At 42.5% G+C, this 13,397-nt stretch overlaps 1 protein-coding gene across 1 annotated transcript in view; it reads left to right on the top strand.

Annotated features, from left to right (window-relative positions):
* The window catches only part of DNAJC13 (DnaJ heat shock protein family (Hsp40) member C13), a 495,155-nt gene that overhangs the window by 100,854 nt on the left and 380,904 nt on the right, over window positions 1-13,397 (top strand). The window contains 2 exon segments of the mRNA XM_033929988.1: window positions 1,847-1,954; window positions 12,289-12,444. Of these exon segments, the coding sequence (XP_033785879.1) occupies window positions 1,847-1,954; window positions 12,289-12,444 (264 nt within the window).

The raw sequence follows: 13,397 nt of genomic DNA, 5'->3' as shown, positions 1-13,397 counted from the left end.
ATACGAAGAAATATTTTCTCCGGTTTGTTTTAAATCTACTATTTAGTAGCTTCATCGCATGTCCCCTAGTCCTAGTATTTTTGGAAAGAGTGAACAAGCGATTCAGATCCACCTTTTCCACTCCACTCATTATTTTATAGACCTCTATCATATTACCCCTGAGCCGTCTCTTCTATTTGAGGAGTTGGAGTCTCTGAAGCTTCCAAAGGTGGACTCGCTGGTTACAGCTGTCACCAAGAAGGAAACACAGATCTAAATGATGATCAAGCTAGCAAATTGGAATCTTCCCTTAAATTTTCCTTTGAATTGGCAGCTCTGAGTTTGCGGCCATGGTTTGTGGCTCTCAACGCAGATTGCGCTTGATTGAGTTGGGTGCAGAAGGCAGCTTTGCCAGTCTCTGCCATCCTTAGAGATGGGGTTGACATATTTGGCATACTTGCTGTATGATTTCCTGATGGCCTCAGCCAAACAAATGTCCTTGGCAATTACTACTAGGTGCTGACTTTGGCTCCGGCACTGTGCTCTGGATACTGCCTCAAAGTCGAGACTTGTACGGCTGCTCTTTCAGGGTAGGCTTCTTTTTTTGTACTAATTGAGAAGGTTGTTAAAGATCTTGGTGGGTCTAAAGCTCAGGATTTACCAGAGGTCAAGTCTAAGGCTCTATTCCTCTCAGGCTCGGGCTCATTTTCAGACTCAGGCTCCATTCCTCTCAGGCTCAGGTCCATTTTCATTTACCTGGTAAATCTGGCTCTTTTCAGAGGCCATGCTTCTAAAAGAAGCAGCAATCCTTTTATGAGGACAGACATGCCTTGACCTCCATTTTCTGATCCACTTCATCTGCCCAGGCAGCCCAATGATTGGGCACCATTCCATTCTCTGTATTGGCGCGCCTCCCAAACCTCTCGTTGAGTATTTCAATCAATGTCTGCTATAACGCATACCTCTCTTGAAGAAGGGTACGAGGGTTGAGGGTCGAGGGGTTATAGCATACCCTTTTTCTTGAGGAGTTGCTTGAGTAATGAGCATAAATCCAGCATTGCCAAGGTCATTGGGGATCTGCTGACCATCTTACACTGAATGAAAAGTCACTTCACACAAAGATAAGCTTTATTGTTTATTTTACTTTATATTTAGAAAGTCACATTGTATACACAGTGGTCATTCGTACATTTTAATTATAGGCGGTTGGGACAGTGAAACATCATTATAGTCCCAATGGCAATACCGGTTTGGTTCATATTTTAACCATCACAGTTGCAGGTCTGAATGTTTCACACACTGAATAATTTACTAGTATTGTTAATTGAACACTGAGATTTCAGTTGATGCTACTTAAGCCTGCCAGTTTCCAGTAAAAAAAAAAAAATTGAGCAGAGAATTGCTGTACAAGTACATGAAAGAAAGAAGTTTGTTCTTCTAGAAGTATATACAGTTGGCTACAGGAATTGCTTGATATAACAGAAGAACATTAGTGTTACTGCTGTTTTCTCCTATGTTTATAATTTTTACTTTAATTGCAATGCTGTGAGGAAATTATAAAACTCTTGTAGTCCATAACTTCTCAAACTTGTCCTCATGACTTAGCTGTGTTTTTAGGATATTCACAATGAATTTAAATAAAATAAATTTGTATATATTGATCTCCAGTAAATTCATTGCAGATATTCTGAAAAACAGACTGGTGGAGAGGTTTAAAATGTTTTATTCAGCATCCAGATTTTGAGCTAGTGCTAGCTAGGTTTCTTATTGCTACTGTTAATGAATCATGGAAATTTATATTTAATGCTGAAATTTTAAGTTACTGCATCTGATTTTTGTCTGTTTTTTTTTTGTTTTTTTTTAATAGCCCATGCATGATGACTATGATTTGAGGCAGGAACAACTGAACAAAGCATCCCTTCTTTCTTCAAAAAAGTTTCTGGAAAACCTGCTAGAAAAGTTTAACTCTCATGTGGTAAGTTTTTAAAAGATTTACTATGCTAAGAGACAAGGACAGTGGAGCTGAAATGGTGGTGTCAAACTGGAAATGCTCAGAGTTCAGGTATAGATTTTGAGTCATCATGAAAGAACTGCACATTTTGTCTCTCCAACCAGTTGCTCAGAGTCCTTTCCACATCTTCATTGAAGTTGTATAGATGCCCTGAAGTTATTTCTTCAGTTTAGGAAAAAGATGTAAATCACATGGTGCTAAGTCTAGGCTTTATGGCAGAGTGGGTAAGACTACGGGAAGTCATTACAAAAATAGAGGTGATAATTTAAACACACACAGTTAAAAAAAGAAAAAAAAGTTGTCCATTGCAATCATTTATTCCAGTGTTATGCAGAAGATATTAAACTAATGACTCTAATTGTATTTCCAGTGCAATAGCGATGATATGCTGAATGATAGGGATGGCCATGCCTGCTTGTGAGCATTCATTAGAAGATGTCAATCACAACTTTTCAGCTCCTCCTCCTCCCTGGTCTCTGCTGCTCCCTTCAGTTCTTTTTCTGCAAGCGAGCATGAAAGTGTAGTGCTGATCTTCTCCTTTTATTTCTTTCTTATTTTGTGGTGGTGGTCATTTTTTTTTTTTTTTCAATCGTTCATGGTTTCTGTGCTACTCAAGCAACTGCTGCACCTGCTTGGAGAGAAGAAGACTTTAGTCTTCAGCTGGCAGGTGTATCCTTTGTAGACCTGTGCAGCTGGCCTGCTGAAAGTTTGTGGAGCTCAGGGTTCCAAGTCCTCAGCATTTGCTCATTTTCTTGACTTGGTCAAAAGTTTGAGTGCAGGCTGTTAGGCATCAATAGTGTTCTTCAGGACTCTTACAGTGCCAACTGTGGTTCCCCCCCCTCCCCTTTTGGCATTTGTCGCAACCTGGGTTAAAGACTTGGTCTGACTATGATCCGACTAGCAGCTCGAAGATCTTGACATGACAGCTGACTGTCGGCTTGAGGCAGAAAATCCCTCCAGATCCAGCTACTCTTTCAGGTTGCTTAAGCAGGCTGTAGCACCACTTTCCCAGCACATGGTCTGAAAGTACAAACAGCCTATGGGAAAATTTGGGGGAGGGGTTGAAGTCTGAAAACTATGTTTTGACTATTTCTGCAGTTGATCTCTTTTCTCTAAAATCCTATTTTGTTGTTTTTTTCATCCTTGGAGCATTTTTTGACACAAAAACTCTGCCGTGGTGGCCATCTTTAATTTCCCATTTTCCCCCCAAAATTTTCCAACATTTTAAAAACAACTTGTTTTTCCTCAAAATTGGTAGGAATGGAATCCCCAGACTGTAATTCCCCTATGTCATGTCTTATTTGCACTGGATGGACGGCAGAAGAATGTGCCGAGTGGCATGAGATGAAAGGGGTGGGGAGCTTTGGACTTAGCCCCTCCATAGTCCTCTAGGGCTGGAGAAGGGCAGATGGTCCCAACAGGTGAAATTAAACTCCTTTCATAACCCCAGGACATCAGTTCTGCGCATTGTGAGAGCGTAGATGCTTCACAGCCCAGGAAAAGGTATTTGCCATACCCTGAGGGACAAGGATACTTGCCCTCTCAGGCCTTTACTCCAGAGTTCATTAAGCTTCTCTTACAGGCTTATGCACAAGACAGAGATTCGCTGGTCAGGTCTGTGGGTGAGCGTACTAGTGTGCAATCCTTACTAGAGGCCGAGTGATTCCTCTCTGAAAACGCAGAGGCTATGTTGGACTGTGGTGGTTCATTGGACAGGGAGGACAAGGGATTGGTATTTGATCCCTGTACTGTCCCAAAGTGAAGCTTCCTAGCTGGGCGAAATGGCTTCCCATTCAGAGGACCAGAAGGTATCAGCTGTAGATCAGGGAGAGGATCCCTCCATTCACCGACTTTTTAAGTCCACTACTGTACTAGAGATCATTACCGAATCCCTTAGAGAATTAAAAATAGACCCTACACAAACCCCATCTTCCCAGTGTTCTCTTCCGAGCGGGGTCCAAGCTCAACCCACATCTTTTCCATGGCACCCAGACAGGATCCTAGTCACAGAGCCCTGGGAGACCCCTGAAGGCTCCTTGTGGGTAGCTAAGACCATGGCTAAATTGTATCCATGGATCAGGAATTCCAGAAAATGTTTGCTATGCCAAAGGTGGACTTCCTGATAGCCCAGGTGACCAAACACACTTCTCTTCCAAGTGAAGGAGGAGGAGTTCTAAAAGATCCGCAAGCCCACAGAGTGGATATGGTCCTCCGGAGGCAATTTGAGGCTTTAGCCTTAAGAGTTAAGGCTGCAGCTGTGGCTTCCTTTGTGGCAAGCACCTGTCATTCTAGGGTCAGAAGTCAGAGCCTGCTGGACTCTGAGCCCCTGCCTCAGTTATCAGGGTCATGGGGAAAGTCTCAACATTTTCGATTATCGCTCGGAGTATGCTCTGGCTCAGACAATAGGTAGGGATTCAACTTCTAAAGTGATGATGAGCAGGCTCCCTTTCAGGGGACAGATGCTGTTTGGCAAGGGCCTGAATGATCTTATGGCCAGTCAGCCAAGATCTTTACCAGACAGCAGACCTCAAGCAGGTAGATGCCAGAGCAGGTACTTTCATAGCTCCAGGTGCTCTCAACAGTATACCAAGAGCCTTTCCAAGCTCCAGACAGAGATTCTCCGGGATCCCGGAGAAACCAAAGTTCAGGTTCCTACTCCTCTGTGCCAGCCAAAAAGCCACAATGACTCTAGCCCTCCCGCCATCCCTTTGAAAATTAGAGGTCAGTGCTCGGACTATCTGGAGGCTTGGGAGCAGGTAACGTCAAACTACTGGTTATCAGGTAGGATTACAAGATAGAGTTGGTGTGCCATCTCCAACAGGTTTGTAGATTTGCTGGCAGGCTGGCCAGAGAAAGAAAAAAGAATCTGAGCAGTGCTACAGAGGTTGCTATATTTCCAAGCTAAAGAACAAGTTCCTCCAGATGACTTGGGCTTCAGCAGATACTCCATATACTTTGTCGTGCCAAAGAAATGTTTCTTTAGCTTGTGTATGCTGAGGAAAGTTAGATCACTATTTCATCATGAACATTATTTATTACTGGTACAGTCCACTGTGCTCGCTCAATTGGACTATTGTAATTCTGTCTACTTGGGTATTAAACAGGGTAGTCTAGATCGACTGCAGTTGATACAAAACACAGCTGCTAAACTTATCTTTGGAAAGAGGAAATATGATCATGTATCCCCATTACTGAGAGAGCTTCACTGGCTTCCAGTTTGTTATAGGATACAGTTTAAATGTGCATGTGTTATCTATAAGTTTCCTTCAATCCCTTTATGTAGGAATGCTACTAGATCCTGTTATTCGAGGATTACAACAATATATAAATATCATTTCCTTCTTTTAGAGGACTTAAATGTGCTGGGAAGCTTAGTAAATCTATAGCATTTAAACTGGTTGAAATTTGGAATAGGCTTCCTGATTCCATCAGACTGATGGACAGCTTCAACAATTCCGGAAAGATCTAAAAACTTGGTTGTTTACACTATATCTGAAAAGTTTACCTGCTGAAGTGCTGTAATAACAGTATATCCTAATCTTTTTAGTCTTTTAATTTTACAATTTAATTTTAATTCCAGTGCTGTCTCTAAAATGATACACTAATAATATTTTCTCTCATAGGCTTATTCTTATGTAACTCTAATTTAATCAATTGTAAACCGAGTCGAGCTCCTTCGGGAGATGACCCAGTATATAAACTGAAGATTAGATTAGAAAGGCTCAGAGGAGTGGAGGCCTATCCTGGATCTCAGACATGTCATTGTGACCCTGAAAGTACATCAGTTTCAAATGGAGACCGTTTGGTCTGTCGTCGTAGTGGTGGCACCAAGAAGCTTTTTGGCTACCTTAAATTTGATTAAAGCTTACCTTCTTCTCAGAACACAGGAAGTTCCTTAGATTTTATGTGCTGGAGAATCAATCTCAGTGCTTCCTTGTGGACTAGCAGCAGCGCCCCAAACTTTCACCAAGGTTATGGTGGTGGTAGCCGCTCATCTCTGCAGAGCGGATTGGTAGGTGCACCCGTAATTGGTTGATTGGTTCATCAGAGGAGAAAAAGCGGTAGTGGCTGTTGTGGAGACACTGCAGAGTCTGGGATGAATTGTGAACTTTCAAAAGAGCAACTTGGTTCTGATGCAGTCCTTGGAATATTTATTTATTTTTATAGCTCGTGCAACCCAGGAGCCTAGAATGGGTTACAAGGATACATACACAAAGTTTTCAGGAACAGAGATCCGTACGTTACAGAGTCAATAACATGATAAGGATCAAAACACAAAGCTATAGAATCAATAACTTACAACTTATAGAGAATGTGACTAAGAAAATAAATCATAGTCAAGAATGGGTATTAACATATCTGCAGTGAACAGTAGAAGAACTGGTTAGCAGGCACAGATGTTCTGAGGTAAAGGTACATTGAAGCAAGGTCTGTCAAAGTTTGAGACTAGAATTGATCCAGTCCATGAAAAGAAGCGTCTTTATTGCATTCTGGAAGGTCAGGAGGGTGTTGATTCCATAGTTTAGGCAGTGTTCTCCCCAGAAATTTTTTCTAGCCGGGTGGCACGAAAAAATAGCCGGGTGGGGCGGGACGGGGAAATATGTTGGTGCAAATTTGATGCTATGCAAATTAACCCTCCCTGCTTACAGTGAAGGAGTAGGAGTGGGGAAGAGGGTTGGCCCACTACCTGGAACGCTATGAAAGTTACCCCTCCCTGCTCACGGTGAAGAAGTAGGGTAGGGGTGTCCAACCTTTTGGCTTCCCTGGGCCACATTGGACAAAAAAATTTTCTGGGGCCGCACAAACACCAACACTAACACTAGCTGATGAGCAAAAAAAAAAGGCTGAGCAGGTCCCAAATTTGCAATCACTAATATAGAAGATGTACGTATCTAATAATAAACCTTCATTAAAGGGACACTGTGGAGAAGAACCCAAAAAAGCAGTAATTCTTACTCTGGCTGAGTGATCCTCCACGTACACTGCTGACAGTGGGAGCAGCCACAGGCTTCCGCATCCCCACTCTGATGAGCAGGGATGCGCGTTCCTGGTTCTCCCATTCACTTCTATTACAGCTATGGTGAGCCTCTTCAGAGGTGAGCCTCATCAGAGCGGGGATGCTGAATCAGCTGTCAACAGCGCACGTGGAGGATCGTTTAATCAGGGTAAATATTACTGCTTTTTTGGGCCTCCTCCCTGCCCCCCCCCCCCTTGGTTTTCATGTATGCATGAAAGCAGGGGCAGCTTGAGGATATTGCCTTTGGCTGCAAAGCTTGGAGATTTTGAGTTGCCAGACTGGAGGAAGATGTCTTCAGTTGGCAGGGCTTGGGAATCTCTACTAGCTCAAGTATTTATAAATTGCACTCAGGCAGGGAGAAACTTTGGTGCCCCTCCACTAATTTTGGGCTCCAGTCCCTCTTCCAAATCAGCTGTATATGACTACGCCACTGAATACAAAAATAATTGTGATGCACATATCCCATAGCTAACATATTCCAGTTAATAAATTCATAATAAAACAATTTTTTCTACCTTATTGTCTGGATGTTTTGTTTTTCCATCATCTTGGTCCTAGTTTCTCTTTCTGCTTTTTGTCGATCTTCTACTAATTCTCTTTCCAATGTTTGCTGTCCAGTTTTTCTCCTCTCAATACTGTTCCATTCTTTCCTTATGCCTGTCTCCAATGTATTGATTTTTCCCTTTCAGCCTTCTTAACTTTTTCTCTTTTTTGCCTCTGCCACTCAAATCTTGCCTTCTTTCTTACCCTTCTTCTTTATAAATGTTCAGCTACCTCTCAATTCTCCATCTTCTCTCAGTCCCTAGCTCTCCCATTTCCCATCTCACTCCTTTCCCAGCCTATTTCCTTCCCATTACCACATTTCTACCACTGTACTCACTCCTCTTGTCATCTCCCTTTTGACCTCATCCATATGGCTCACCACTTTCAGAATCCTCCTCCCTCTCTCCACTGGTCAGGTTGTAACTCCCTATCCCTTTCTTTCCATCTCCTACCTAGCATCTTCTTATCCCAGCTATCTTCCCTCCTTCCCTCCCATGGGTCCCATCTCTCTTCCTCTATCTCCATGGTCCAACATTTTGCTCCCTCTCTTTTCTGTTTTCTTCTTCCCTCCCCCTTTGATGCTGAACAATGAAATGGAGGGGGGAAAAAAGAGAGATGCTGCATCTCTGCCTTCCATCCACATACCTAACATTTCTCCCTCCTTCCCATCCCAAGATCCAACTTCTCTCCCTTTCTCTTCCCAACTGACCCTATCCCATCTCTCCCCCTGCCTGCCTGCCTCCCTTCCCCAGGTCCACCATTTCTTCCTTTCTCTTCCCAACAGTTCTCCCTTCAAATATCTCTTTCCCTCTTCCTCCACACCAATGCTATAAATTCTGTGCAGGGTATCAGGATTATGCAGGTACAATGAACTAGACCATTTCTAGAATGCTTTTGAAGAGTTATCAAATGTATCTACAATTGATCTGGATCTCTAGAGCAGTGTTCCTCAACCTTTAGACACCTATGGACCGGCGGAAATAAAATAATTATTTGGGCACCGGCACCAGTCCACGGACCGGCAGTTGAAGAACACTTGGATAAGTCATGCCCATCTCCACTCAATCTCTGCCCCAAACCCTGCCCCCATAATAGTACTAATTGTAACACCATTTGTTCGATTCATTTTTCATATAAACACACAATATAATTGTATTAACAGCACATAATGCTTAACCTCAAAATTAAAATACACAAAGCACACCGTATGCTTTTAACATTCATTCCTACCATAAAACAGATAACCCCATGCAAATGCAGGACCAAAAATTAAAAGTACTAATATTTACAAACCCTAAGATGCAAGGCTCTGCAAGCAGTACAACCTCAGAGGAAAAGAAACAAATGCATTTCTTCCTGAACAGACAAATCAATCACTAAATAAAAAAAAAATAAAAGCATTTCCCCTACCGTTGTTGTCTCTCTCCCTCCATGTGCCTTGCCTTCTGACCTGCCCCCTGGTGTTATCTTTGGGCCGGTCCACTTTGCGATCAATGCAGCATTTTCGGGCCGGGTCCCTGAGTGCTGCATTGCACAAAGCTGTGGGCAGCAGCTCCTCGCATGCATCCCGCGCCTCATCTGGAAGCCTTCCCTCTGACGTTGCGGTGTCAGAGAGAAGGCTTCCGGTTCAAGCGCAGGCCGCGTGGAGGAGCCTTTTCCCATGGCTTTGTGCACTGCAGCACTCAGGAAACTGGCCCGAAGACGCCGCTTTGATCGCACCATGGACTGGCGGCTGAAGAACGCTGTCTTGGGCCCGATGGACGTGCCAGCCCTGTGAACCGGCAGAAAATGTCTGCAGACTGGCACCTGTCCACGGACTGGCGGTTGAAGAACACTGCTCTAGAGCACCTGGTTTTGGGCATTTCCACCAGCTGTGTGCAATGAACTTTTATCCCTCTACATGAGAAACTATCCTCTGGGAATAATTTTTAGTCTTCTTCCTTTTGGATAGAGTGATTGTCATTTAAACAGTCATAGCTGCCAATGCAAAAATTAGAAATAAATTTAAAGAAATGGATCAATTTATTTTGGTCTGTTCCCATTTTGTACTGTATATGAAGGTTTCAATCCCTTATACAAAGTTCTGAGTTTATTCAAGACCACATATATGAAATACCCCAAAATACTCACCAATTTATAATTCAGAAACTCCAGTCAGAGTCTCAGGACTCCTACAGCCACTTTGGTTCTTGGGACACATTTTTTTTGCAAGCCGCGCACCAATCCTCTTCCCTGTCTCTACCCCAGGGGTGTCCAACCCGTGGCCCGACAAGGAGTTTTGTGCGGCCCAGCTTCTCTCTCCCTCCGGCGGTAGTTTTCTGGCCAGCTCCCTTCTGCAGTTGGCTGCGGGCGGCGTCGGCTCCTCGTGCGCGATTCATGGCTGATTCGGTAGCCTTCTCTCTGACGTCAGAGGGAACGCTTCTGACACAGCCACAGATCACGCGCGAGGAGCCGACGCCACCCACAGTCGACTGCAGAAGGGAGCCGGCCAGAAAACTACCGCCGGAGAGAGAGAGAAGCTGGGCCGTACAAAACTTCTTGTCGGGCCGCGGGTTAGACACCCCTGGAGTAAGGACAGGGAAGAGGATTGGAGCGCGGCTTTGATGCTGGTGGTGCAGATGCAAGATGACAGCCGGGCACTCACCTAAATTAGCTGGGCGCAGCGCCCGGCTAAAACACGCTAGGGAGAACACTGGTTTAGGTATGCTATAGGAATATGATTGCTTTCGGGCTGTCTCCTGATAGAGGCTGTTTACTTGGCCAGACACCTGTGATCTCGTCTACAAAAGGAGCAAAGTCTCAGACTGCAAGTACTTCCAGACTTACTCTTGCAGAGGCCAATTGCCCTAGAAGATCCAGGGTGCTTTGGTCTTATGGCATGGCTCTTGAGTGCACGGTGCTGGTCCATAAAGAATACTTAGAGCCAAAAAGCTGATGACTGTTGCAGCATATACTAAGGCATGGGAGACATTTTAGTGCTGGTGCAGCAAAGAACAGTTGGACTGGGCAATGCCACCATTTCATCTGTGTTGGCTTCCTGCAAGAGGGCCTTGACAAAGGAATGGCAGTGGAATTCATATAGCAGGACTCTTCTGTTTTCTGGGGCTGAAAGAGGAGAGCTTCACTAGCGGCCCACCCGGACATAATCGGGTTCTTGAAGGGTGCCATGAGATTATGGCCTCTGATTTATGAACCTTAATATAGTCTTTTTAAAAAAAATTCTTTATTGATTTTCAAACTAAAACAGTGCAATACAAATAAACGAACAATAATTACTACATACATTGCACTATTAACTGTACAGGCAACATAAATATTCATAATTTTCCCATTTTTCCTACTTTTATTAGTAACATATCATAACAGGACATAATATGTAATGATAAAATAAATTACCCAAGTGTAACCATCAATATTTTTACTTTGTGCAAGCCTGAGACCCACCTTTGTTTGCCTCAGGTGTTTCATGCTGTGAGGGTCCTAGCATCATGATGGAACAAAATTTTCTTGTGCTTCCAAACACTTCTCATTCTTTCAAAGTTTTCAGGATTGCAGTGTAACACTTAAGAGCGATCCTCCAATTGTCCTTTATGAGTTTGTCAAACTTTCTCATGTGAGAATTGTCCGTCATGGATTGTCCACTTTTTTTTTTTTTAATCACACACCAGCCCTTCCCAGTCCATAGTCTTTTACAATTTTTGGCCCAGTTATGCACAGTACTCGCATCATCACCGTTAACAACTTGCATGCAGCAGTGAATTTCAGTTGGAGAGACTCCTTCAACAGTCGGAAATTCTATCACAGGAAGTTATTTAAAGCACTCCAACAGGTGCTCACTGCATGCTTTTATTTCATAAGCAGTAAGTCTTTTCACACAAATATTTCTTGCCAAGTAAGGTGAAGGAAGAGATTTCAAACAACAAGTGAACACTTGTAGTTTCATTGTTGACATCTGTTGATGAATTTTGGTGGTGGAGGGCATTACTTTTCTTTTTAACCCTCATTTTTAATCTACATAAATGCTTTCTTTAAATTTTCAAACATGTGGTTGTGTGCAACTTGTAGGTGCAGATGTAATAGTTTAAACCAGTAGTTCTTAAACCTGTTCTGGGGATCCCCAACTAGTTGGATTTTCAAGATATCCCTTATGAATATGCATGAGTGAGATTTGCCTATAAAGTAGGTAGTAAGCATGCAAATATCTCCCATGCATATTCATTAGGGATATCTTGAAACCCCAGCTGTTGGGGGCCCCCCCAGGACAGGTTTAAGAACCACTGGCTTAAACTATAATATAAAGTTAAAATAGGAGTTAGTAAAAGGATGGGATGAGAAACTTATTACTCTGAAAATGAACATTAATAATCTAAAAATGTTCTTTACTTCTGTCCAGCAACCACAATGGAGACAACCAGCTCTGCACAAATAGCATCAAAATCCAAAGGAAAAGAGCAGAGCGTGCCTGGTTTTCAAAACCCTCTTTATTAGCAACCAATAATAAAATCCATGTACAGAGCAGTCTTGTCAATCATAAAAGCATGTGGCAAATCATGGACTTCTATCTCCCAAAGATCAGTTTAATAAAATCATTTTCTCTTCAGGGTGAAAGGTTCAAACACAGAAGATATTTTTCCTTGCTCCTGGCGAGGCAGTGGGACTTTTTCTGGAGAGGAATTGGAGAAGAGAAGAAAAGACCAAAAAAAATACTTAGCAATATGTTGCCTTCTTTCCCTTTTAGGATCATGGGACAGGTGCTCTAGTTATTAGTTCTCTCTTGGACTTCCTCACATTTGCTCTCTGTGCTCCGTACAGTGAGACATCGGAAGGACAACAGTTTGATATGTTGCTAGAAATGGTAGCTACCAATGGAAGAACTCTCTTCAAACTGTTCCAGGTGAGTTGTATACGTATTTCTGCTATGTTTATTTTTATTAAGTTCAATGATTTTGTAAAATCTCAACTTTCAAGTATATCTAAATATTTTGCCTTAATTTCTTGACTAAAGTTTTTATTGAAATATGTGGATGTTAAATATTAGTTTGGTAGAATGTTGAGTCTGATTTATTAAAAGGCTTTTCTACAGAGGCAAAACAGAAAAAGCCTTTATAAATATAGCAAGTGCACTTGTATATGTAATCATGCCAACAAGATGGCAGGTACTCGTATATACTACGTATAGATATTTTGGGAGCAGAGAATAGGTAGAGTTGAGGCAGTTATGATGTACATGCATATTTTATAAAACACATGTAAATGAATAGGGTTTCACCTTCAGAGCACTATTAGGGGTCTTGTGGGTGCCTGCTTTATAAAGTGACATAATCGACCTGTTATAAAAATCCCCCAACTCCTTGTAAATAGTTCTTTGTCATCAAGCAAGATGCAATCAGGCCCACAAATGGGTGGTAACATTGTATGTCGTGGGATGGAACAACTGTCTCAGAGTCATAACTAGGGAAAAGTCCTCAGTGTGTGCTATCTCGGGTCCCTTTTTTGTTCAGTTCTGTCAAATGGATGTAAAAACAATTCTCCCATTTTTTTATAATAGTTGTGATGAAATGGTAGATCTATTTAAATGATTTTATGAAGTAGATTGCGATTTAAAAGCATAATAAATTTAAAACAATACAGTAAAACACAGTTCTGTTACATCCACTTTGGAGTCTGTAAGATAGGTGTTCAATCTGTACCCGCGGACTGGGTATTGCAGAAAGCCACAATCATTGCTTTTGGCTCTTCTCATGTAGCAGAGGAACACAGAGACCCCTTCAGGTTTTTCTTTCTGCAAGTGAATCGTGTAGAAGTGTTTATCCCAGGACAAGCAGGCAGCATATTCTTGACTGATGG

This window comes from Geotrypetes seraphini, chromosome 2 (assembly GCF_902459505.1).
Source record: "Geotrypetes seraphini chromosome 2, aGeoSer1.1, whole genome shotgun sequence".
Taxonomy (NCBI): Eukaryota; Metazoa; Chordata; class Amphibia; order Gymnophiona; family Dermophiidae; genus Geotrypetes; species Geotrypetes seraphini.
The sequence above is the reverse complement of the archived record's forward strand: the minus strand, read 5'-3'. Positions and strand labels throughout refer to the sequence as shown.